Source organism: Brachycentrus maculatus, unplaced genomic scaffold (genome assembly GCF_059751285.1).
Source record: "Brachycentrus maculatus isolate JH-2025_06_01 unplaced genomic scaffold, ASM5975128v1 h1tg000229l, whole genome shotgun sequence".
Lineage (NCBI taxonomy): Eukaryota > Metazoa > Arthropoda > Insecta > Trichoptera > Brachycentridae > Brachycentrus > Brachycentrus maculatus.
In genome coordinates, this window is record NW_028280980.1 from 515,739 (window position 1) to 543,413 (window position 27,675).

At 32.5% G+C, this 27,675-nt stretch overlaps 2 protein-coding genes across 3 annotated transcripts; one reads left to right on the forward strand and one right to left on the reverse strand.

Annotated features, from left to right (window-relative positions):
• Positions 1–4,874: 4,874 nt before the first annotated feature.
• Positions 4,875–9,454, reverse strand: LOC148306714 (transcription factor E2F7-like). The gene is made up of 4 exons (XM_088264528.1): positions 9,333–9,454; positions 9,086–9,260; positions 8,606–8,942; positions 4,875–7,143 (listed from the first exon to the last, which is right to left on the reverse strand). Exons 2-4 carry the CDS (start codon positions 9,250–9,252, stop codon positions 6,670–6,672), a joined length of 978 nt encoding a protein of 325 aa, XP_088120654.1. The 5' UTR covers positions 9,253–9,260; positions 9,333–9,454; the 3' UTR covers positions 4,875–6,669.
• A 2,336-nt stretch (positions 9,455–11,790) lies between these two features.
• On the forward strand, positions 11,791–27,491 carry Syx13 (syntaxin 13). Of its 2 annotated transcripts, none has more exons than XM_088264498.1 (6): positions 11,791–12,043; positions 12,245–12,477; positions 16,622–16,787; positions 21,481–21,597; positions 23,930–24,068; positions 24,999–27,491. In XM_088264498.1, exons 2-6 carry the CDS (start codon positions 12,254–12,256, stop codon positions 25,175–25,177), a joined length of 825 nt encoding a protein of 274 aa, XP_088120624.1. In that variant the 5' UTR covers positions 11,791–12,043; positions 12,245–12,253; the 3' UTR covers positions 25,178–27,491. The 2 variants fall into 2 exon arrangements, with proteins under 2 accessions (XP_088120624.1, XP_088120623.1); XM_088264497.1 differs by having other exon boundaries at positions 11,791–11,856.
• The last annotated feature ends 184 nt before the right edge of the window (positions 27,492–27,675 follow it).

Sequence of the window (27,675 nt, forward strand, 5' to 3'; positions counted from 1 at the left end):
TACCCGTTCGGTCGATTGATGCATAAGGACGGGAAGGGTATCTTTACCTCCTGGCCTTATTTCAAAATAAGAAAAGAAGGAGTTATTTGAAGTCTTTATATGAATATTATGTACCAATCTCTTTGTTGAGGTCTTAACTATACATGTATGTACACAATTATCGAATCATGTTACCAGCGCTCCGCAGGCGTATAAAACACCCGTCCTTAGTGTGTTAAGCGCCACTAATTGAGGAGTTATTTATACAAAGATTTTTCAACAAAGATGAAGAAGAATAGAGCAGATCTGCCCGACAATAATGTGTTAAAACTTAATCAAGTGACTGTAACTCGAAGCTTAAAATTTAAAATAAAACAAGAACATTTCCATAAATATATATATATCAGCTTTCGTAACAATTAATAAATATAAAAATATGAAGAATTGCACAGATTAAATAATATTTTTAGTGTACATCATATCCAACTAAACATTACAGTAATGTGGTCAATGATATTATTATTACTATTGGTTTTACAGGAGAAAATATTTCATTTTAAATTGGTCGAGTATTGTAAACTAAAATACATATACATTCACAAAGACAAAAACTAACAGATTACACATTAAAACCATCCTTAAATCTATTTGTTTTCAACTTTTTCACATTACATATTGTTAGCAGCCATTTTAAACCATGCACTTGATATTCCAAAAAATATATATATTTATTCTTATATTATAAATATTTGATTATTTTAACATTGTTAAGATTATTTTGATATAATTAATTAATATCAAGTAAACGACTTACAATCCATATATAATGAAAGAGGAAATTGTCTGATTTAAAATCAAAATAACGGCTTACGTGAAACGAACTAATTTTGTCAACAATATATTTATATTTTTTATACAATAATCCAGTCAAATTTTTATTACGTAAATAAGGCCTCTCGATTACTTACAATTTATAGACCAAAAAACATTGTTAATGTCATTTATAAAAACAGTTTAAACATAATCAATTGATTTATAATTTTTTGGGCAGGATCAAAATATGAAATGTGTTGATATAAAAACTATACGGGTCCAGCCCAAAAAATTATGCATATGTACCAACTGACATAAAAACCTATGACCTTTTAAAAAAACAATTAAATAATTATTTTTTTATATATACAGCAGAAATAAACCTGCGATTTCTACAGGTTTTGCCTTAAACGATTAACAGTATAAATTTTTTGTCATAAAGTAAAAATTATGCTCAAATAATAATAAAAAACAGATAAACTTTTAAAAATCGTACCTGAGTAATATTGCAATATTCAATTTTTGCGCATTATTAATTCAGAACCATAAATTATTGTTTTTCATATAATAAAAATGTATTTATAAACTCTTTATTATTGCACAATATGTAATTATTTTTTAAATGCATTTAGATATTATGCGGCAACTCAATATGAAAAATTCTGAATAAAAAAAATCACTGTGGGTATAAAAGCTAAGCAAAATTATGAAAAGCGTAAGAATAAAAAATCATGTTTTGTTTTACTTTTTAAGTTAAAATGAGCGGGAAGACATGCATTTACAATAAGCGATACTAATAAATTTCACTCACTCCTTTCAACAACGTCATATATGAAAAGTTGACAATTTTCAGTGGTGCATGTTTTCGGAATGCCCAGAAAATGTACTATATCCAAACAAAAGCGGCATATTTTAAACTTAATATTTACCCGCTACAGGGCAGAAAGTGTTGTTTTTGCATTGTGAAGAAAAGGTATTATTTAATTATTTTTTCAAATATACTAAATATTTTTCAAATGGAAAAAAAACCTTCAGGTTCTACCTAAAAGGATCTGTTGCACAGTAAAAAGTTCAATAAGTGGCTTATTACTTATTATTAATACATTTTATTATATTCTTAAACTTTAAAAACGATCTCCAGAAAAATCAAGTAATTTGATATTTGACGTTATTGAAAGGAGTGAGCGATATGTTTCCTCAGATCGTTTGATTGAACTGGTGTTTTATATATATATATATATATATATATATATATATATATATATATATATATATATATATATATATATATATAAATTTAATGAAAAAATTCAGTCAATATATGTAATGTAATACAAAATGACGTTTCAATATTAATATTTGTAGTATAAGGACTGGCAGTCTTAACAATCACTCACACATAAGACGCCTTCGTACACCTACAACATTCAACATCATTGTTAGCAGTAATGCCACGCAATATATCTCTAGAAGCCGCCCAACTAAGTTATTTACCTACTAATTTGCTTTACGATTAGTTGGATGCAACCAAATCAGTTCATTACATGAGGAAAAATAATGAAAAAAATAAATTACATATCGTGGATATACTGGCAAAAGACATCAACTCTAAAATCCGTGTTTAAAGAATCCCTGTTATTTAAAGCTTTTAGCCTGAATAAAATACCCGCTATTAAACTTAAAGTTAAATTTACTTGTAAAACCACATAAATATGACTTTTCAAACTACTTAGTATATTTTGCCAGTTTATAGAACGTTGAAAACGTTATAATACTGCATCGTTAGTCAAAATTGCATATTTTCGAGTTGACATTTTTTGCCAGTACAACCACGATATACAGCACCTCTATTACTTGAACACCTCTGTAATCCGAACGCCCACTCATGCCTAGAATGGGTTGACCAAGTGGATATTCCTGTGCCAGAAAAGATACTTTTACATAAGTTGAGAGACAAAGCTTTTTACTTGTCATTAAATAAATCTCGACTAACTAAAATATTTGATTTCATTAAAAAAGTTTAGTAAATACATTTAAACTTTCACAATACACATTTGTTTTATTTGATAAAAATACCCTACAGATTCTCTGTACTGTAATCCGAACGCTTCACTGGTCTGAACAAAGGGTAAATTTTCGGCGTTCGGATTAAAGAGGTCCTGCTGCAATATTTTTTTTCACAATATTGTTTTTGTTACTGACATTTATTAATTAATGTTTTTCGAATATAAGGAAGACTTTGTTAAGGATGCCTCGTATAATGAACGCACAACCAACTTTGTATTGATCCATTACGCGACTCACACAACGAACTTTGCTTTACACAACGGACTGTATTTGCCGGTTGAACGTTCCAAGTGCTGAAGCACATCATCACGGTGACCCGAAACTTAGAATTGGATATAGAGGAGGATGTGAAGGAGTTGAAGAACACCGAGAAGAGCTGACAACTAAAGATCTCCAGCACTTCTAGTCCAGCATAATGATGAAGCTCAAATGGAAGCTTCATCTGACATCGAAGAAGAGTAATCAAATCAATCAATCTACTGCCATGAAGGACAGCCCAGTCAAATGGGAAGAAAATTTTCAAGACTCCAGCAGCCAAAAAGCAAAGGATGGAACAAGAGAACTTTACCTTGCAAGCTTCGGTAGACATTTCTAAATCTGAATCTGACTAAAAGTTTTAAATAATGTGACCATCTTTTTATATTACAGTACCATATTTTATGCTACAGAGGAAAATATATTTTTAATATGTATAGTTATGCGAAAACGCCTTTCACATAAAGAAATTGCTCCTGGAACAAATAAAGTATGTTATGCGAGGCACCACTGTACATCTATCAAATTTTATTCAACACACTCGCCAATTTTTACCTACAGGAGTTTCCCATATGAACACGTTTTATATTTTGAAATATTTTTATTTAGAAAACTCACTCACTGGGAGATTTTTGATCTAGACATATTTTTTATAAGGACACATTTACTTTGTCCACCATATAATTACTTGGAGTTATACAATGCTTGTCACCATATAGCCGTGGTTCTTAACCGGTGCTTCGCAAGCTTGTTGCAAGTGGGAAATTATGAAAACCAAAATGTAACGGTGGCACATTTACTGTGCGATTTAAGTTACAAATATAATGGCTAGATGTCAGCATCCTTGCAAAGTGAAGTTGTGTGCGCTCACCTCACAACAGCGGGCAAGATATCTATGATTCTATATTATCATACTTAAAACAATTGAAAAAATCATGGGAGTTTTGTGTAAGAATTTATACAGACGGTGCTCCATCAACGGTAGGTTCATTGAAAGGATTTGTGACCCTTGATTTGTGAACCTTGGTTAAGCAATTCGGATGAAGAAATGAGAGTAGCTTTATCAAATATTAGACCTAATATTGCTGCAATTCGTAATAGCCGATAAGCTTAGTTAAATCATTTTCGCCGCATAAAGTTTCATTGGATTTTTTGTGTGTTTATGTATTTTTCAATTAATTTAATTTTTAACATATCTGTAATAAAAATTAGTAAGTTTCATAAAAATTATCGTCAAACGGATCTGCGATGCGAAGTGATGGGGCAAGTGAACAAGGCTGCAGCCATCTCAGGATGTCTGAAAATTGCTATATGGAAAAACCCTGAGATGAAGATCGCCAGCAAAATCAAGATCTACAAAACTTGTGTCCGACCCATCATGACGTATGTAATCGATAGTAGAGCGGACACCGTTTCCACAAAAAACGCGCTTAGAGTGTCAGAAATGAAGACTCTAAGAAGTGTCTTCGAGATAGAATAAGAAATGCCAGGATCAAGGAAATATACGAGATCGAAGATGTCGTTAGGTGGGGAAGGCGACGAAGGAGACAATGGAATGCGCATGTGAGAAGAATGTAACCATCTAGACTCCCCCACATCGCACTGTACGGCCAACCCCATGGTAGACGACTCCCGGGCAGACAACCAAAGAGATGGGTCGATAGCTGGGAATCGACATCGCAGGAGGCTAATCCATCTTAAAAACAGGCCACAAGGCCTACAACAAGATGAAGAGGAAGAAGATAAAAATTATCTTTGTGATTTTCTCTATGATCAAAAGTGCTTCCTAACTTCAAAAAGGTTCAGAACCAATGCCATATAATGTTGTTTAACTGGAGACTTGGAATTTCACCAACACAGTATTACACAAATAATATTTTGCTCAGACTTATTTTTTTAAATAACTTAACTGGTACCAATAAGTATTGTTTAAGTATCTATTAATAAATAAATGCGAAATTAAATATGTCATAATTCATTTTGATTGGTTGCCTATGGCTTTCAGATTATAAAATTTATACATGTATGTACATATATAATAAATACCTATAACAGTATTTCACTCGACAAATAGAATTCAAATGACTCAAATAGAAAATCGTTTGTTTTACCCGAATTGGAAAAATTTATAATAAAAATGGATTTGAATAGTTTCAATTTGCTCTGTTTTAGTGCAATTCTCCATTTCGGTATTAAAAAAATATTGCAATATATATTTCTATATAAATAAATCCTTTTAAAGGAAGTTATAACTTTGGAAGAACATTAATCAAATGCATGATGACTTTTTTTTTAAATAAAGCATTTTAAATATTCTATAAAATTTCATCACACTCAACACATTTTAGCGAAATAAGTATCATTACTTATTTTTACATAATATTAAATATTTTTACTCAAACCATTCAATCAGTACATCCATCAGACATAAATAAAATAATGAATAATAAGTGAAATAAAATTTCATTTCACCAGAGAGATCTTGGAAAGATAAGAGTTCAGTAGCAAATGTTGATGACATCATTATTTTTTAAACAAAATCGTACAAGATACAGTCAACCTGGGTAGACTAAATGCCAAACTGGGTAGACCAAATGCATAACTGGGTAGACCAAATGCCTAACTGGGTAGGCAAAATGCATAACTGGGTAGACCAAATGCTTAACTGGGTAGACCAAATGCCTAACTGGGTAGACCAAATACCTAGCTGGGTAGACCAAATGCCTAACCGGATAGACATAATGCACAACTTTTAACATAAGTATTATATTTTGTAATTGCATTTGCTTGTGCTATGAAGATGGTAATAAAAAATTTGGACATGCTAGGGCTTTGTCGTACATTTTATAAATTCTAAGTCAAGCGTGTTTTTTTTTTAAATTAGTGAATGAATATTAGTTGTCCGGTAAATAGTTACATTGAACACAATCATAAAAACTAGTAAAATTGTATAGTTTTACAATTGTAAGACATCAGAATACTTTGAATCGATAAATTTCATAAATTCTTTCTCATTTTCTACCGAAAGGAAAACAATCCAGAGTTGGAAAAAAAAGATACCGATACATATCTTTCTTTTCATAAAGAATTTTTTTTAAATGCGTTATTTTTTTAATTTACTGAAATAGTGTGTTTAAAGACGTAACTAAACATATTTCTACATATATTAGTATAGTTTTTGACCCGGTTAGTAGGAAAACATAATTACCAAATATAAATGTATGTTACAATTTGAATGTGTTCATTTTTATACACAAATACCGAATTGAATCATCATTTATCATCTCTTATACCAATCGATGATGGGTCGTAATCTCTGTGGACCCAGACTTTCTTGAAAACTTACTAGTATGTGTTGAGATACAATATATTGATACGATGCAATATTATCCGAGATCTCAAACTAACCCAGATTGATAGTAAGTCCGATTTTTAAAAAAAACTCTTTAAAAAGTGGAAATATTTTGGCGTTCATGCGGCGCCAAAATTATTACGATAATAAATATTGGGGTTATAACAAGTTTATATGATAATTAGTATACAATATGGAAAGACTTAGGCAGAAGCACCATTGAGGCGAGTGTATTCCATGTCGGCTACCTGCAATATCTCATTCCATTTGTGAGAAGGAGTAGCAGGCGGAGTGGAACCACAGGACGAAGAGTAGTTAGATATACTCGGTGATGAAAACACCAATTTTCTCTTTGATCGAGATGGACAAGTGTTGGAAACATACTTGTCCGTCACGATTAACGAGATGGGAGTCAAAGGTAACGACGATATCGGAGGCGTACAATATTTTTTTGAAATAAAGTTGGGACCCGTGTAACGGAAAACGGGTTTTTTTAATATTGTCGACCCTGTAACCTTCTCGATTAGACCGATTGATGAAAGTACGTTGGATATATCGTAGAGACGTCTCACTTTGGACTTGTGCTGTCGGTCTGGCTTCGAGGAACCATCATTCAAAGTGCATCTGGGGGGACTGATGAGAACTGATACGGCCATTTCCAAGTTAATCAGCATATTCTGTAAAAAAAAATCAAACTTATAGAAGGAAAATAAAATTTGCATATATATTTACATATTTGAAGATGACTTTTGGAAGTTATTTACTTCCTTCGCAATACTTAATTGGCAAATTTTGGTAAATGATTTATTAACAACAAAACTGCAAATTTTTAATTTATGTTTTACTTGGTAAATACCACTATTTCTTAAAATCTATTGTGACACGTTTTTCGATGACCAAAACGGCGTTTGAAAATGTGGAATGCATCGAAACATGTGTCACAATAGAATTTAGGAAATAGTGGTATTTATCAAGTCAAACGTAAATTAAAAATGACTGATATTACCACAAAGCGACTGCCAAATCAATTAAAGAAAAAAATTAGAATGACTGATTGACTGTTGATTGCAGTCGTCGCTTTTTAAATGCATTTTATCGAGAATATTTCATTTCCTATTTAACTTTTACTAGGTAAATACTTTTATAAAATAAATCATGCTTTTAACATCATTATCAAACACTTTATGTGAAACTTAGGCTAAATTTGAGAGTTGTACCCTTGGGACTTCATAAAGCCAAATAAATTAATGAGAGACAACTCCACACCATAAATAACAAGAATTATACTGTAATTGAAACATGTAAAAACCACTTTAAATTAGACAGTGAGACTTTTTTCTCAATAACTATGAGCATCAGGGCTCGAGTCCAAAGTGTGCCAGGTATACAAGAGTCAAAGGAAACAGTTTTGATAAACAAAAATTTTGATCAACTTCAGAAATACTGTGATTTGCATCAAAATATCCTACAAAAATATTGCGTATTTAATTCTTATTTCACTTGGTAAATACCAATATTTCTTTAAATCATTATGACGCATGCATCCGCATCATTTTCAAACAAAAAACGGTGTTTGAAAATGATGTTGAATGCATCGAAACACGCGTCACAATAGATTTTAAGAAATAGTAGTATTTACAAAGTAAAATTTAAATTAATAAAGGATTGATTACTACAAAGTGACTGCCTAATCAATTAATGAACAAATTTATTGCAATTTTTTTTTAAATATAAATATCCATAAACGTATTGTTCAGTAATTAAAAATTAGTATGAATACTAATATAATTTTAATTGTTTATTGTACAATATTAAAAGTTTTCATTGAAAACATACACTTTGTATAGCATTGTATACCTTTATATTGGATTTTAATTGAATTTTAAAACAATCTTATAAAAAATCAGTTGGAGACCACTTAGAATCTAGTTGTTTTCATATAGGATTTTCAGGATAAATAAACTTAGTTTTCATTGAACACAAATACTTAAACTGTGGTATTAAACAATTACATATCTTCATTTAACTAGAAACTGGAATCCACACACCGCAAAAAGGTCAATGCTCTCCGGAGTGTAGAGAAAGGACAAATAAAGGCATTGTGCTATTTAGAAAAATTGCCATTAATTTATAACTTACCGGTGGCTCAACGAGAAACATCATCAAAAACCTTTGGGCCAGGATGCCTAAAGATCTGTGCTTTGGAGACGCTAATGGACCCTTCTTTCCGTGGAGAACATGACTGATCCCAAGAGCTTCGCCTTCCGTCCGGAGTGTGGTGAGAAATCTATCCAGTTTTGAGGCTCCGTGCCATGTGTACGTATTTTTACGGCAGTGGGTGGCGCATTGCAACGCCTCCAGTATGTTGATAATATCGTAAATTCTCCGTTTCTCGACGCCGAGTCTTTGCGCAGTGGCATCTAGATGGATTTCAATACCACTGGTCGTTCCGGTCAAAGGATATAATTCCAAAAACCTAAAATAAATCATCCGTGTACAAAAATACTAATTTTCCCAAATTACAATATGGAATTATGAAATGCACGAAAAGTTCACTGAGAAATCGGACACAAACCGTATCAAAACAATGAACTTCAGTATGTGAATGAAATGACTTACCTGTCGCATAATATCTGTAAAGACTTGTCTTTTCGGTGGGAAGCATTTTTTAACGCAACGTTAGTCAATAATTTGAGATTTGCCGTCGGAGAAACGTACAACTCATTTGTTACTTCCTTCAAAATATTTCTTTTGGGGGTTTCAACGATGGTTTCGAACCTCAACATAGTACGGTCTAAAACACAATGAAAGTTAGTATTATTTCGAAATAAATTATACCACCGTTAGTTTGAAGTCTTGTAATTACCTTTCTATTGTGAAAACAAATAAATAAGTTTAGGATAATCACAAAAATAAAAGAAAATATTTCGCCCATACGGCTTCCTTTTTAGCGCACTTTAGCGACCGACTGGCACATAACCTGGGTCCGCCAAATTTGACATAGACATTTGACAGCTTTGTAAACTCCCATAAACAACGTTTTTACTCTTTCTATAATAACTATTATGCTAAATACGGGGTAAGTAGGAAATGTAATATTTATAGTTGCCAAATTAATTCATGAAAGATTTATTTTCAATTGATCTGGGTGTTTGTAATTAATTTTTCACATTTACCTTCCCTATCCTTAGAATCCAACCTGGAGAGTCAATAATCAGAAACGCTTTGATTCATTTATTGAGTGGATCAGGAAATACGCCATTTTTTGAAATGGTCAGGTTTGAGCTAGTTTGCGTCCGACCCACTTCAAACCATTTTGGTGGGGACTGACCGGAGTCATTTCGTCGTAACGTAACACGTTATGATGCGAGCATTTGTATAGTCAGTACAGCGAGCCGAGCTCGTTCCGAGTAATCCATCCGATGTTCGGATGCTCGCCGCGAATGTTAAGGTGAGACTGACCGGAACATTTCGTTGTAACATAACGTCGTAACATCGCTCGCGGCGAGCATTACCGAGCATCCAAAACTAAAGATGGAGCGCTCGATTCGGTGTACTGACTGCCTGAATGCTCGCATCGCAACGTGTTACGTTACGACGAAATGCTCCGGTCAGTCTCCGCCTTTACATTACGACGAAATGCTCCGATCAGTTCCCACCTTTACAGAATTCAGCCAGAAACTCAGATTTTCCTGGTCTATAGTGCAGTTTTATTTAAACCGAATGGGGAAAGTGGATAAGATGGGTGCTATTAACAAAGAAGCGTGCGTGAATATATGCAGTTTTCATTGCCATGACAAACGTTTTTTGGCACTACTTATAACAGAAGGCGAAAAGTAAGTATTTTATGATAATTTATGGAGAAAAACAATGGTTTCGAAAAATTTATCACCCATTTCGATAGCAAAACCAAAATAAAAACCCAAAAAATATCATTTCGAGCGTCTAATGGGACATTTGGGCCATTATTTACTCCGGTTATTAAAACCAGGTGAAACAATCCCATCAGAAGTTTATTGTCAGCAATTGGAGAGACTTTAAATGCCTAAATTTAGTTAACCAAAGTGGAGTAATACTGCATTAAGACAATGTCGCCCTCTTTCGGTAAAAATGACTCGTGAAAAAATCGAAGACCTTAAGTGGTAGGTTATATCTCTCTACTCATATTCACCTGACCTTGCTCCCTCTGATTATCATACATTTCGATCATTGGAACACACTTTGAAACACAATAATTCCAAAACGTGATCGATGTTTAAAATTACTTTTTCGAATACATGTTTTTATTCAAAACCATTAGATTTTTTATAAAAAGAGTATTGAATATTTCCAAAAATTGTTAGGAAGAGATTTATTTAAAATAATTACAATTACATTCTACAATTTTAACAACAAGAAGTAAAAGTTTTAATGCGACACTTCAAAATAATGGTTTATTTCCTGGTCCACCTAATACAATTCTTTATAAGTTTTAAATTATTTATTTGAGCTGTAATATTGTTAGACCATAATTGAAATTTAATAAGCTTAGGTAATAATATATTATGGAAGAATAAATGGGTTTTTTGTTCTCTTAAAAAAATCATTAAATCTAACGTCGAATTTCTGAATTCACGAAATCAAATTAATAACAAATAGGCTTTTCATACGTTTTTGTATTCGAAAACGAATGGTTGCTTTGATAATAAAGACGATGCATTTCTATAGTTCCTGCTTTAGTATCAAAAAAAGTTTTTCTTGATTAAGAAATTAGGAAAAAATATTTAAATAATTGGAGCTATGTGAAAAGATAGGCGTCGTGACGTACGAGATATAAAAAACCTAGCTTAAGATAAAAAAAAAAAAAAAACATTGATGTAGGATGCCATACAGATAATCCCAAATGCACAAAACGTTAGTTTTTTTATTAAATGGAAAATATTTCGAATTAAGAATTTTGTTTATTTTGCTCGTTTTGTTCGTTTTGTTCATTCGGAATAGGGTATCATATATAAACATGATAAAATACTATTTTCCGATAAGAGAGTTTTGCATATGGAAATCATTATTCCTTTCGTGTGAAAATACCCTACAAATTTGGAAAACTGACGCTGTGCGCGTTATTTCCTTATTTCCAAACAGTATATCTCTTTCTTTGTTCCTTAAATGTACACAGCCAAAAATAGAGAGAAATAATGGAAATATTTTATTTGCAACAATAAGGTTGGAGGGAGACAAAAGTATTTTGTATATTAGCTATCTTTTTCTTCAATGTTAAAAGTCATATATGATAAGCTTGCGATCTACGTTTTATACGATCTATGGTTTGGTATGCAACTCAAGGCATAAAACAACCAAACCAAAACCAAGGAACAGCTGATACAGCTGGTGCTACTTTTCCAGTGTCATCTGTCAGTAATTTTGTGTCGTTTTTTTTACATTGTTCTCGTTGTTAAAACTGTTCTTCTATCGAGTAACGTTTATGAAAATGTGCAAAAAACACAATTAGTTCAGTTTAGTGTAATATTAGCCGGAAGCGCGTTCGCGTAAATAATAATATCATTGTTTATGAAGTAGGAGAAACTTGAAATTTTATAGGTAGGGTGTACACTAATGACATTATTCAAAATGTCAGCTTTTGCCGTCTAATAATTTCGCACAAACGCGACGTAGTTGCTTGCTGATTGTATCTGTGTGTCAATTTAATCGCAGTTTACCATCGTGTGTTGGAAATATCTCGTGGTTGATTGGATTATTCGTTTAAAGCGTTATTTAAAGTTTTTCCTTTGTTGTATGTAGACATCCAAGATGTCTCAGGGTGTTGGAAACGGCAATGGGAATAGGGATTACGGCACCAACGGTCCTCCTGTGCCCGATGTTGGCTTTGCGGACTTCAGTCCCACGGAATTGTACAATCTCAGTGAAAATATCGCCGCTAATATCACCGCCATTAATACTGGGTGGAGATCGCTCGACAAAGCCCTCAAACTCATCGGAACTAATAGGGACAGCAAATCGCTGAGGGATAAAGCGTAAGTATATTGTATTTAATGCTCTATAAATATTTATTATCTATTTTATTGCACGTAAAAATATCAAGGTAGGTAGGTATATACAGAAAAAATAGTCACCAATTTTCTTGTCTATTCTCTAACAATAAACGAAAACTCTCCAAACTTTCAATCAAAACATAATGGTGCTATTTTTTAGTAGATATTTCTTGAAACAAAAATAATTTAAGTAACTTCTTCTCTATATACGCCCGACCGGTGCATAGGGCATTGCATTAATGGGTGTCAATTTGATCATTAATTATATCATAAACGCGGGGTGATCGGTCCTGCTCCTCCGATTATTGGATATAGGAATGGAATATGTTTGATGGGATGCAGATGGCGTGAGTGAAGGAGCTCAGGGCGAATGACATTTCTGCCATATGGGGAAAAAATGGAGTTGTAATAGTGGGTACTATAGGAGGGAATAGGAGAACAGCAGCAATGACTAGGGGCTCTCGGGGTTGTATACCCGTACTGGCTTGTGTGAGTTGCACACTGCTATATATATGAGTTCTTTGAGTATTATATGTTATAGTAAAGAAAATAATTATACAATTCTAACTTAAAAAAAATAAAAGAATGAATTGAAGAAATGAGTAGATGAATATGTCATGTTAGATGCCTTAGTTGTCTGACGGTAAAACTTGGCACATAGGCAACACTGCAAGATTATTTTGTGCGAGGTTTTTGACTTGACATTTACCCTACAACAAAGTTTTCTTTGTTTTTCCTGCAAAATGGTGTTTTAACATTATCTTTAAACTCTAAATGGAGCTAATAGCCCCAGTCACTCTGCCTAAACTGGTATCGAAATAAGAACAAATTTATGTAAAATCATTAAGAAAATATAATAAAATGGCAGCTCTAATGGCTGATCATTGTACCCTCATGCTCTAGCAAGTATACCATTGTGAGCACTTCCTATATAGAACTCTCGACAGACGTTTGCATTCTTTTTAACAGTGGCTAAACCTTTTTGAAGTCAGGGAGCACTTTTAATCATAAGGAAAATTCACTTAACACCAAAACTAAAGATCCAAAAACAAAGATAACTTTCATGAAAAATAAAACTGATTATTTTATTACAGACAAGTTAAAAATGACATTAATTTTTTTTAAATAATAATAATAATAATAATAATAAAACCCTTATCCGCACCCGAATGGTGCATAGGGCACTGTGTCATATAAACGCAGTATTAACTTGATCGTTTTTACACATGAAGGAAAGGTGATCAGCCCTCCGCTTCAGGTACCAGTCCATGGTAATATTGAATAAATATTACAGTGAAAAAATCACTTATATTTATTTTACCCTCCTTGGGAATCGAACCCGGGACCTCCAGAACGGTAGCCGAGCGTGCTGACCATTACACTACGGAGGCGGACAAAATAATAAAAATATAAATAATAAAAATATAAATTCTCCAATGAAACATTTTGCAGCAAAATTATTTCATGTGACACCTGAGCTTGTCGGCTTTTACAAATTCCAGCCATATCAGGTCTAATATTTGATGTAGCTACTCTCATTTCTTTATCAAAAATTCACAAATCAAGGGTCACAATACCATTAATGGAGCACCATATGTAAGAATTCCTACACATGACTCCCATGATATTTTCTATTGTTCTAAGTACAATGATATAGAATCAAATATTTTTTGACCGCTGTTGTGAGGTGAACAACTTCACTTTGCAAGGGTGCTGCCATCTAACCAATATATTTGCAAATCGCACAGTAATGAGCCAACATCAAATTTTAGTTTTCATAATTTCGTGGAGCACTTGCAACAAGCTCGTGAAGCACCAGTGCTCCGCGGAACACCGGTTAAGGACCACTGATTTATACCAATAAACGGCATTGAACTTCACAGCTTCAAGTGCTCGTATTTATGACACAAACCTGTTAATTAGTGTTTGTAGTATATTATAAACGTTTATTATGTATGGTAGAGTTTAACTTATTTGTGTTTTCCTTCTAAATTCACCTTGCACCCTTGACACATGCCACAAATATCATTTTCTACAAGCTGTCAGTGGTTTTGCTCAAAATATGATTTAAACAGTGAAAGAACCTTTGACACATGTATAGGAGTCTGATTTCAATGTTTTAATACCTTTATTTAGTATAAATCACAAGTAAAATTGAAGTATACTTTTATTCATTATAAATCTTGAGAGCTGTTTGCAGTTGCTCAAAATCCTATTTGAAGAATTCATGCGCATACCTATTTACTGTGCAGTGTGTTTATTACTAAAAACGATGCATTATTTTATTTAAAAAAAATCCTAAACATGTTTTGCGTCAAAATATCCATACAAGTACTTAATTATGTTATTCAGAATCGCTTTCCTCGTGACATTCAATCATGGGAAACCATATAAATGCTAGTGCTTTTTTCAAGGTTTCACACTTTTCAGACATTCAAACATTACATTTAGTGAAATATTATTTTAAGAGTCATCAAATTATAAGCTGTTTTTTTCCTTTTCTTTATACTGCATTAGATCTATGCAGTGTTAACTTGTTTGTTAATTACATAAATACAAGGTGACCAGTCCTGCACTTCTTGGGACATATGATACATATTTACTATTTTTGGACAAATAGCGTTACATTAAAGTTTTCAATGATTATTTATTATTTTTACAATGCATTATTATCTTTGGAGAATGCCTCATTAAGCAGAACCTGTGATCAGATGTATATTTATATATATATATATATATATATATATATATATATATATATATATATATATATATATATATATATATATATATATATATATATATATATATATATATATATATATATATATATATATATATATATATATATATTTTTTTTTTATTTTTTTTTTTAATATATCTGTGAATCACAAATAATTTAACATAAAATAACGTAATATAAACAATATTTACATGAATATGCACTGTTAAAAATTTTATAGGTAAATAGATTATATCAACTAAAGAAACATTGCAACAATAATAATCTTTTGATCATCTTTATTTTGGTAGAGTGACCATCATTAAAATCTTCTTGGATCCTTTATGAACTTATAAAATAGGATCTGAGTTAATGGTAAGTGCCGTAACATTAAATAGTTGACATTTTTGATACATCATAAATTTTAAATTGGTTTAGCGTGTATTAGCGAAATGGAAACGCATTGGTATAAAACGCTTTCTATATTACAAAAAAAATTAATGAATATGGAGGGACTGTTGAAATTTTTACTTCTCCATCTTGTAGAATTTTGAACAATAATACTTCTACACTGCTCTAAATGGTTATTTCTCTGCTACTGTATAATGAACAACTATTGGATTATATTTTATATTATAAAAGCTCCACCGCTTATTTTTTTTAAATATAGTTTTTCCCTATATTTTATATAAAGTTGAATAATATTTTGATTGGAATCATCTTTTCTTCTTCTTCTGTTCGTGTCATATCCCATTAACGTCCTAATTATCATTGTTTTGGGCAGATCTAAACAGCACCTCGACGTCCCCGTCCAATCTTGTATATTCCGGAGCCAGGAGATCTGTCTTCTGCCCTCACCTCATCGACCCTCTGTGCAATAGCTCGTACTTCTCTCCTCTCAGCACATGCCCCAAATAGGACACCTTTCGGACCTTGATATCAGTCGGAAACTATCTCCCTGCTCTTGCTCTTTGGAGCACATTTTCGTTGCTGACCATATCAGTTTGTGGAATGTGTAGCATTCGATGCATCCACATTTCGAATGCCTCTAGTCAGTTCATAGGCCTGACTTTGAGGGTCTACGATTATCCATGATCATTTTTGTTGCTGACCATATTGGTCCGTGGATTCCTGTGGAATGTGTAGCATTCGATGCATCCACATTTCGTATTCCTCTAATCGGTTCATAGTGCATGACTTTGAGGTTCCGTATAGAAGTACTGACCAGACAAAACATTTAACCATCCTCTGCTGAAGCTTCAGATTGAAGCTGTCGTCGCAGAATATATTTCTCATCTTATTAAAAACTGTACGAGTGGTCTCTATTCTGCACTTTAGTTCTGTTTAATCATCTTTTACATTTGTTATATATGCGTTATAATATGCACATTATTACGCCCCCAGGCATGACACCCAGCAGAGTGTGAACGCCTCGGTCGCGTCCACAACTCGAGATCTCAAGCGACTGAATGTGGTGGTGAGGAGAGGTGACAAACGCCAGAAACTTCAAATTGAGAGACTCACCCAAACTTTCACGGATGCTCTCACAAAATATTCCGCAGTGCAGAAGGTAAGATGACAATCCGTACAATGAACTTTAGAACAAACATTGCATGTGCTTAAACTACATTCTTCTTTATTGTTACCTCTTGCCAGTGGTAATTATTTATATTCATATTTATTTATTTAATATGTTGACAAAAAATAATCATTGAATTAATTTGCTTGATATTTCTACTTTATAACATATCTTAATACACTATGGACTGGAAAGGTATTTCTACCCATTAGATTGATTAATACTTAAGGACAGGAAGGGTATTTTTACCTTCTGCGCCTGCCTCATTTCAAACTCCGAAAAGAAGGAATAAAATATTTAACGTTTTTATATGAATATTATGTACCAATCTCTTTGTTAAGGTCTTAATTATAGCATATAATTATCAAATTCCGTCGCCAGCGGTCTGCGGGCATAAAAAACACCCATCCAAAATGTGTTAATACTAGTTTCGTTGTTCCTCTCCAAAAAGAGACTACGCTCTTGTCTCCTCGGAGAGGGCTTTCACTCATTGTTTATCGTTTATACCTATGAATGATATAATAGTTTTTTTCTTTGTATTTTTTTTTCAATTAACGTATAAAAGGCAATTAACGTATTAATGTACAAAGGGCATTTAATTAATTTATTTATTGATTTGGTGTTCAATTTGTAGAACTCCTTTTTAATTTATGTATTAATTTTTAAATTAATTTTTAAAAAATACAGATTTTTTGAGTCTACTAAGTTGTATTTAAGCCATAACTACGCGAAACAATTGTCACAATATTAATTTTTATGTGTTTTTTGTTAATAAAATACAATTTAGTAGACTCAAAAAATCTGTGTTTGATTTAAAAATGAATACATTTAATTTATGTTTAAGAATTTTAATATATTCAATTTTTTTATATCTGTGAGAAGGTTATTGAAATATTTGATTCCCAAATATTTGAAGTTCTGTTGGAATCACCTTCTTTCAGAATATAATATTATATAATAGCATTTAATATTCTCATCTTATATTTAAAAAAAAAACAATTATTGAACAAAAGTAATATATTGTTGACGTATTGCATAATGTAGGCATGGTTTTGAAATGTTTGTACCAACGCTGTTAAAATAAACTATATACGAACAATTCCACTCCCGTTCATTTAATTACCAATTCCCGGTATAAAATACTAAGAACAGATACTACAAACCATGGTATTAGTTCAATACAGAGACCATAGGTCACAAGCTGATGAGTGAGACTCATTTTTATAAATAGTATTATCCTTTAAAAATCTTCTTTTTTTACAGATTTTAACAAGAATAGTACTGATTTATTGTGATATATTTTTTTATATTAATGTAATTAATTATTAATAAATTAAAAGAGGCGACACTTTACTATCATATTTTGTACATTATACAGGTAGATTGTGAAAATCAGTATTTTATTATAAGGCCTATATTACATAAACGACCCATTGATTAAAATATCTCCTAACCTTGTAGCCTCAGATAAACATTGTGTGCTCTAAAAATATAAACAATTTTTAAATATTATTATCACCTGAACGATTATTGTGGTCAATTTGACTTATCAAATTGGATATTTTGTTTATTTTAGTGCATTAATATGAAAATGGTGATTTATTTTTTAATACATTTGTGAAATGTGCCAACTGTTTGGTTATTGTGTAAGATTACTGAGCCATGGAATATATTTTTAATTTTAATTAAAAAATCTATTATTTATTTTTAACCTGAAAAGTCCTACGTGTTTTTGTATCATAAATATGTGTTATGAATATAAATTTGTTTGAGAAACCATTATCAAAGTATCCAGAGATGTTATGTATGTTCATCTCGAAAAATTGTGCATTATTTGATTGATAAGTTAACCTACTTTTATTTGATACGAAATTTATGCTTATCTCATTTTAAACTTTTTTATCACTTAATAACAATTTTAAATTTGTCATACTGAGTTTCATTGTATCACGCGATATTAAAATAATAAGCATGAATCACTTAAAATATTTAGTTTCGGAGATTCAAAGATTTTGCACATACACTCATAGCACTTCATGAATCACTTTTGTAAATAAGTCAAGCCTTTGGCTAATAATAAAAAGTAATATTTTTCCAACAGATATTTAACTGTATTTCTTCCGGCTGTATTTATTTTTATCACAATTCATTTTTTTAGTTTATCTGACCAGATATGATGTTTGTTTTTCACATTTTGTCTGTGATATGACAGTATTTTGTTTCTCTCCTAACTGTAATTAATAATCATTTATAAAACTTTTAAAAGATTAATAATAAATGTCATTTCAACATTTTCTTATCATTTTTATACTATGCTGGTTGTTGCTGATATCTCTAGCTGATGTAGTATCATACAAGAAGTACAGTAAATAAGAAAAATTTCGAGTACCATTCAGAAGATTTTTGTAAAAATTGCTTTAAATATATTAGCCAATATTACGATAATTATTATTATAGATTTCCGACCTTAAAAATATGTTTATCTAATGAAACCTGTATTAAATACATACTCGGAAAATATGCATTGATGGCGTTTTAATGGTCATTTAACTGGGCCGATTTGCACACAAAGTTTGTTTTTGCAATATAAAAAACAGGTTTGTAATGCGTTTTCAGATTTTGTAACATATGTAAGTGAAATTTTTTTATATACATCTAAAGAATTATCAAAAATGTTTATTTGGAAGTCGAATGCCTTTTTCCAAAATAAATTTTATATCTTTATAAAAAATCATAGATATATCAACTCTTTTACACTTTGGTCCTTTTCTCGTCATTAATGTTTTTTAAATATTTTAAGTTGTATTTTATTTTAAAACACAAGGTATTTTTATTCTCCTGTGATGACTATGATAATTGGTTACAATACACCATTTTTCAAGTTTGTCATATTAATATAAGATTTTTATAGTACATATATGCTATGTGACTCACAATTAGTTTGGAGATGGCTTTGTTTGGTTGCAATGCCAATAATAATTTTTTACAAGAAAAAAAAACTATCTCTTTTGTTTATAATTTTTTTTTTTTTAAGACTTAAATATTTTATATTCAACTAGTTACTATATTATTAGTTTAATTTCAATATATATTACAGGTTTCTCAACTTGAAACAAAGCATTTATCGTTTTTATACGAAAGAAGATGGAACTCTGAGCATCCCAGGGCTTTTAACTTAGCATTTGGGTGACTTAAGTGATCACTTTTTTGTTGAACATCCACATTGCATTCATTTTTTAAAGATGTGTATATACACTGTTTTTAGATTCCCTTCATATAATAGTTGTAATTTGAATGGATGTGGAATTTTTGGCTGACGGTTGCGCTCTCAGTCGAGAATTTGTAAATCATATACCTTATTCTATGTTCTTTCGTATAAAAACAATAGATGCTTCTCAAATTGAGACATCTATAATATAATAATATTCTTCTTCAAACCCTTATTCGCACCCCAATGGTGCATAGAGCACTGCATCATATAAATGTAGTGTTATCTTGCTCGTTAACACATGAAGGAAAAGTGATCAGCCCTCCGCTTCAGGTAGCAGTCCAGGGTAGTATTGAATAAATATTGGAGTGAAAAAAAATCACTAATATATATTTGAACCCCCCTGAGAATCGAACCCGGGACCTCCAGAATGGTAACCCAGCGTGCTGACCATTACACTATGGCGGTGGACATTTTAAAAATTATAGTCTTGGCTCCAGTTTTGTTAGCGAGTCCACCACCTCCGGTTTCGCCTCGTGGATATCCCTCAGGTCACACCACCAAACCCTTTGAGCCGGCAGTCCAGCACCATGTGTATTATGGTCTGCTCAGCTCCACACTCACAGTCAGGGTTGTTCCTTTTCCCCCACCTCCTGGGCAAAAAGTTGCAGCAACCCTGTTCTATTCTTACTCTGTTCTGCTGTACCCATGACCTTCGGGGCAGATCAAAACCCACTATTCGAAATATTTTGTCCACGTGTTCAGTGGCCCATCTTTCTTTCCACATTTCAATTGTTCCGCAGTATGATCAATAATCCTGAAATTATTTGGAGCATTGGTCTGTATGTTCCCGATAGTTACCTAAGACAGCGTCGGCATAGATTGTTCACATTCCTATATACAGGACCAACCTGCCGATGGAAATGCCTGATTTTTTTTGAAAAAAACATTTAACATATTCAAAAAAAATGTCCCTTACTGTGTTTTAAGTTGGGACAGCCGAGCTACCGTTATGCTTAACAATATCACGTTGGATGTTGATCTGTTCCATGTGTCTGAGAGAGTATTCCGAAGCGAGATTCTTCTACATCTTTAACAAGAGTATTCTTGCTTATTTTTTATTTTTTGTTAAATACGTTTTAAATTTTAGTTTGTAATGTGTATGTTAATTATAAATAAATAATTTCATTAATTGATTCGGCAGTCATTTTGTGGTAAAATCTATCCATTTTTAATTCATGTTTTACCTAGTAAATACCACTATTTCTTAAAATCTACTGTGACACATGTTTATACGGTGTTTGAAAATGATGCTGAATGCATCGAAACACAGAAGATTTTAAGAAAGAGTGGTATTTACTTAGTAAAACATTAATTAAAAATATAAATAAGTTAATTGAATTGAATTTCCGCAGTGTCTCTTAGAACAAATAATAAAAATTGGTTTTATTTTAATGCGATTATTATTAATTTCAGCAACTCTCCGAGAAGATGCAGAAGCACATGCCTAAAATGGCGATGACAGAGTTTCCATCCGAATCTGGCGACCAGGATGATGACACAGCCCGTCTTGTGGCCCAAAAACAAGCGCAGGTATGAAAACTGTCAACTATTGTCACCGAATATGGTGGCCATTTCGCCTAACCCTTTCAATGCCGGAAGGTATTAATATGGCCATATCCAGCAGGTCGTGATTTTTTCAACAGCAAAAAAAAACCTAAAAAAGGTATATTTTTTGTATACATATGTAAAGGATATTATGAAAACTTAATATATATACCGTGTGGCGTTTGAGCTTTACTCATAAAAACAGTTTAAAAATTCACAATATGTTAGGGTTGTCACAACTTGATACAGAAAACATATTTACTTATAACTATAGCGGAATATAACTGTGTTTATTCATTTATTTATTTATGTGAACTTAATTAAAATAAGTATTAATGTTGCACGAAAAATAGTCATTTAAAAAAACTGTAGTCAGTAACCCTGTATCAGAGACGCATATTGACAAATTACAATAATATGCTCTCACTGAGTTTTGTGCCGAGGGCACATTTTACAATAGTCATTAATAAAATTATATGAAAGAAAATTATTTATGACATGCAATCAAATACGACATGGCCGAATGATCTAAATGGAAAATCATTCTCCTTTACATATTTATTTTCTTTTGTGTACATTACAATTCCGCCTCCGTAGTGTAATGGTCAGCACGCTCGGCTACCGTTCTAGAGGTTCCGGGTTCGATTCCCAAGGGGGGTAAAATAAATATAAGTGATCTTTTCACTGTAATATTTATTCAATATTACCCTGGACTGGTACCTGAAGCGGAGGGCTGATCACCTTTCCTTCATGTGTAAACGATCAAGATAACACTGCGTTTATATGACGCAGTGCCCTATGCACCATTGGGTGCGGATAAGGGTTTAAAAAAAAAAAAAAACATTACAATTCTCATCATACAATACATAAACAACATATGTATAGTATAAGTCATTCCATATATATCCATACACATACATACATCGGCTGTCCAAACTCAAAACACAGTAAGGGACAATTTTTTTGTAGTAGGTTTTTTTTTGCATTTTTGGACTAAGTAGAATCTACTTAGTCCAAAAATGCAAAAAAAACGTACTACAAAATAAATTTCCCTTGCTGTGTTTTAAGTTTGGACAGCCGCAATGCTTGTATATGGTAGATAAGATAGAAAATATAGATAGATAAAATGTATATGGAATAGAAAATATGGAATCTATTTCAGATCTACCCACCTCCATTTTCCATTTGTTAATAGTTCTTTTATACATTGTTGACATCTCAACATAGAACATAGCCCTGTAAATATCTAGATTTCCATATTATTCTTCATCTATGTTGAGATGTCAAAAAATAAAACATAAAAAACTCCTAATTGGAGATAATCGAGATTTGTGAATAAGTATTTGGGATACACTCAAAATGTTGTACATTGTTTTTAACTTAATTATGTTTTAACCTAATTTGTAACATTATTTTACCTTCTATGCATGTTTATTTTTGTGTTCCTTGAAGCGTTCAAATTGTTCAGTCATCCGTGTCGATTTGAAGGTCAATTGTTCGCATGTTTGAGTTTATTTTATACCTGTAAATTGTGGGCATAATATGTGTGTATAGATAGTATCTTAATTGATCTCTGTAAAGGCTTCATGCATCTGGTCCAGTGAACATGTTCATTAAACAAACAAAAAATGGTTTGTTTAATAATACGTCTTTTATTTGAGAGATATTTAATTATATCCCTATATTTTAAAGAAAGTTGGATATGATTTAAATGAGAAAGGAGTCTTTATAATTAAATTAAATTTCTGTAAATTGTAAACAACAGGGTCCGCATTTAAATAGTATGAAGGCAGTCTTGAGATCGGATTTATACTCAGTGAAGACCAAATGCGGCCTATATACAATGCCTGCATTGCTCCTGTTCTCTTATACTGCTGTGAAACATGGCACCTTACAAGGGCCCAGAGCAGCCGTGTACTGAGCTTTGAGAATAGGTGTCTGCAAAGAATTTTAGGCGTGGATAGTTTGTGGACTCCATACTCCACATGGGGAGCGGATATGGTAAAAGAAGAAGAATAAATAAATTGTAAAACGCCCTTGAGGTGATTTGAAACCGCAATCTCAATTATAATCTGTACAATGTTTTTTGGTGTCTCTCGCGCTCTACCAAAATAAGCAAATAAGAACGCTTATAAGCGTTCCCATTCTCTACCAACAGTATTTAAAAGCCAGTGTGAAGCTTTTTCCGCATACAATATCTTAATATCAGTCTGTAAGTGAGTTTTGTCTAAATGGGGACAATGTAATCCATTAGTTGAATATGTAAATTCTTAATTTCGTGTTGTTATTGTAATTTGCATTATTTGACTTGTTGCAGGCCCGGATATTGGAGTTCGAGAGTGGAATATTGGAAGAGAGAGAGGCGTACGTGAGGCAAATTGAAGCCGATGTTCTGGACGTCAACCAGATCATGAGAGAACTCGGCGCCTTAGTGCACGAGCAAGGTGCAACCATTGGTAAGTCTACGGCATTCTCAGAAAGGTCCTACTAAAACATACATTCATAGGGCGTTTGTCCACTACACGGAATGTTACCGTCCGGCACGTCAGTTAGTGTTTTAAAACGACGATTGGCTTGGATTGGCATGTGCTTTTGTCCATATTTTGCGTAAACACGTTGCGCGTAAAGTCGATCACGCTAAAGTACGACAGTAGTACAGTACTACGACAGTAGTCGCTTTCATTTTTCAAAACCGGCCTGCCAGACAGTCTAATTCCGGGTATTATTTGGCCATATTGTATTTATTGAGACTTTAACAATATTTATGACGTTAAACTAATTGGTAACTGTTGATTGTTTGGGGTGGTATTTTTTTCTTTTTCTAATTTTATATCTTCTTCCAGCTTATGTTTTTGATATTAAATTGTCAAAAGCTAGAAATACGCAATACGCCACCAAATTTGAGCACCGATCAGCTTGATTTATCAACTGTTTTAGTGCGAGATTTTTTCTTGTATGTATGCTAAAATTACTGAAGACTTTTGTGAATGTTATTGATGAATCAGAACTCTAGAATCGAGCACTCAGTGACTTAGCACTCGGTTAAACAGCGACGTATCTTAAGGAGGCATTATTTAATTAGGTTTATTAATTTGATCGCCCATCACTGTTACGTATATGAAAAAATAAAATAAAAACAATTTCAATCGGAAAAATCCATTAAAATTAGAAAAATTTGTTCTAGCATTAAACAAAAATATATACTGTTATTAACATTTTTTTTTAATTTTGTGTTTTATTTATCGTGTTTAATGTACAACATAATCAAGGAAAAACAGGAATCAAGTTTTTTTTTATCTCGTTTATCACTACCACAGGATCACAACTTGTCATGGTATCACTAATTTAATCATGATTAAAAACAATTTTAATTTTTTTATTTTCAGACTCTATCGAGAGTACGATTGAAGCCGGAGCATCTAATATAGAACTGGGTACTGATGAACTGGTGAAGGCCGCTCGGTATCAAGCCAAATTCAGGAGGAAAATGTATATATTGCTTCTAATAGCCATTATCGTCGGTATCATTCTGACAATCATCATTGTCAGCTCTATAAAAAGGTAACAACCTGACTGAACCACTGTGAACTTTCCCAATCCACCTGTTTTAGTCTGGGCCACTGACGGCCTCCGGCAAACGTGACGTTTACATTTGCTTGTAAAATCAAATAAATTTCTAATTCAGTAATTTTAGTTATTACTAGTTATTGTTGTTAGGTTTATTGTTTTATTTATATTTCACTCAGGTATCTTGCAATTGAATGTGATCAATGATACTCCCAAGTCGTGACTCTTCCTTAATTTCTAATCTTAACAATCAGTTTTAATTAGTCTTGCGATTAATGAGTTGGCGCCATTTTCAAGCGAGTCTGGCGTTCCGCGAAATCTTCTTACCTGTAATTCTGGAGATAAAACTCTTCTTTTCCGTCTTTTCCATTATTTTGGATTTGGCCTTGGACTGCTCCCATCTCCATCACACAAAACCGATTAATATTTGTTTCGAGTGCAGCTGTTATTTATTTGTGTCTTAAAATAGTTGGAAGCCAACCAGATATGAGGCTCCGCACATAGATAGTGCTTCGGCGTTTGACGAGTGTGGACATAAAATTGTATTTGTCCATTTTTCTTCTCTTCTGTTGGCAACAGAGCTACAAGCTGTTTAGGTTCTTCATTGGATGTCAGCGCACTTATTTAACCTCCCTTGCAGTTAAAAAATAGTCACTCATCTTTGAATTAATTAATTGTAAATTCAAACGGGTAGACGAAATTGATTCGTCAAAATTCTCCATTATAATTCCGATAAAATTCAGTGTGATTCCAATTTTCGCTTTTCATTGTCCACTCTGTAGAATCCACATGCGAGTCATATTCGCTCTGTTCGTACTACTCTTATGTTAAGTTGAGGATAATTGCCTGAATTAGGTATCAGTGTGTTTACAACGACACCTAAACACATCTCTTCAAGTAATGTATGTAATTGTGCATTAATTATATTTGCATGATATCTTCCCATGCCTCGTGCTTGACTCACACGTAATGTATGATTTTCAAAGTTGGTGATCTCCCCTGTTTTATCTTTTGCATTACCGATCGCTTTAGGCATTAAGTAGACTTTATGCCTTAAGTGAACTTTATGTATCAATGCTTTTAATAAGATCAGCTCAACATTCGTCAAAACGACTCTTTAATGTCTATTAGTCTTCCCCTCAGAAGCGCAGTTGTATAATACTCATACATCAGCATCCGTTTTGCGAGGTTTTTGTTCAATTTGTCGTCACTAGGATTCATTGCTGTGTACACTTCATTGGTTATACCTGAGTTTTGCAAAAAAAAATGTAATCGACTCATTACATCTAGTCGTCTGCATGATGTATCTATTCGAAATACAGATTCCTCCCGTAATGGTGAGTTTTTCTGTGGTGTTGGTGTCGCCATCTTGAGGACCCCTTGATTTTTACTAAGGTGTCTTTTGTTGAAGCTTCGACATATCAACAAAATTTGGTAAAAACTTTCCACGGTATCCTGGCGCCATCCTTTTAATTTTTTCAGTTTTGTGCATTTTATTTTCCACGTTTGTTTTATTTTATCTAGTTTCTCGTTAGCTTCAGCATAGAAACTAAACAGGGATTGTCTGACATTGGATCAAGTGTTTGCATAACTTGATCTATGAAAGATAGAGATTGACTTATTCTCTCGGGCATCCCGGGTACATTGTGATGCATATTTACGCTGGTACAAAGCTTGCGTTACATATGGATTTGGACGCTTTTGATCTTCTTCCTGGCTCCATCCCAACATATTGTATTTGTAGACTATTGGGGTCAGCTCTCTTCGTCTTCAGACTATAAGTCCTTCTGCCTCGGGCAACATCACCTAGGCCACGCCTTTGTATCATGTTTCCTCTCTGCACCATCCATGAATTCTTCGTATTTGGATAGTTTTGATATTGAGAGAATGGACATAGACTTCTGCAGCAACTAGCCAACTGAACAATTAGTATAAATATATTTAACGCAGAGATGTGGTTTCATCTTTCATACATGTATCGTCTCTAGAGATCACCTATGCTTATCGCGAGTCAAGAGTCACTTCATCTAATGCCGTTTAAATTGATGTTACCTGTTATGTACAAATTCTCATTTGTTTATCAAATTTCCGGTGTATCTAGTTTTAATTCAAATATTTATCTCAAATTTATTCATATTGTATTGTTATTATTAAGCCTTTGTACTATGTACTGTGTTTTTAAAGTTAGAGAGTCGCAAAACGGTACTGGCATGTTTTGTTATTTGTATTTATTATGAAATAATTTGCGCATTATATGTTAACAACTGTGCAGTGGCATTTTTATAATAAATTATCCAATGATAATATTTAAACATTGTTTTATTGCTACAAACGTAGTTTCCGATTGCCCTAAACAGATATGGATTTTTGTTCACAAAATTTTGTTTACAAATCTGGATTTTCTTAAATACAAATAAAAGGGTCTCTACTACATAAAAGCTTTCTCATTTCAACATAGATGGCTGTTGTGAACTCATATGTACTGCGACATGAGAT

Excerpts from the sequence above, each read along its gene's own strand:
- LOC148306714 (XM_088264528.1), bottom strand. The coding sequence starts at position 9,252 with ATGTTGAGGTTCGAAACCATCGTTGAAACCCCCAAAAGAAATATTTTG. Across the intron at positions 8,943-9,085 it reads TTACAGATATTATGCGACAG|GTTTTTGGAATTATATCCTT; the intron begins GTAAGTCATTTC and ends GATTTATTTTAG. Across the intron at positions 7,144-8,605 it reads TGTTTCTCGTTGAGCCACCG|AATATGCTGATTAACTTGGA; the intron begins GTAAGTTATAAA and ends TTTTTTTTACAG.
- Syx13 (XM_088264498.1), top strand. The coding sequence starts at position 12,254 with ATGTCTCAGGGTGTTGGAAACGGCAATGGGAATAGGGATTACGGCACC. Across the intron at positions 12,478-16,621 it reads AAATCGCTGAGGGATAAAGC|GCATGACACCCAGCAGAGTG; the intron begins GTAAGTATATTG and ends TTACGCCCCCAG. Across the intron at positions 21,598-23,929 it reads TGGCCCAAAAACAAGCGCAG|GCCCGGATATTGGAGTTCGA; the intron begins GTATGAAAACTG and ends GACTTGTTGCAG.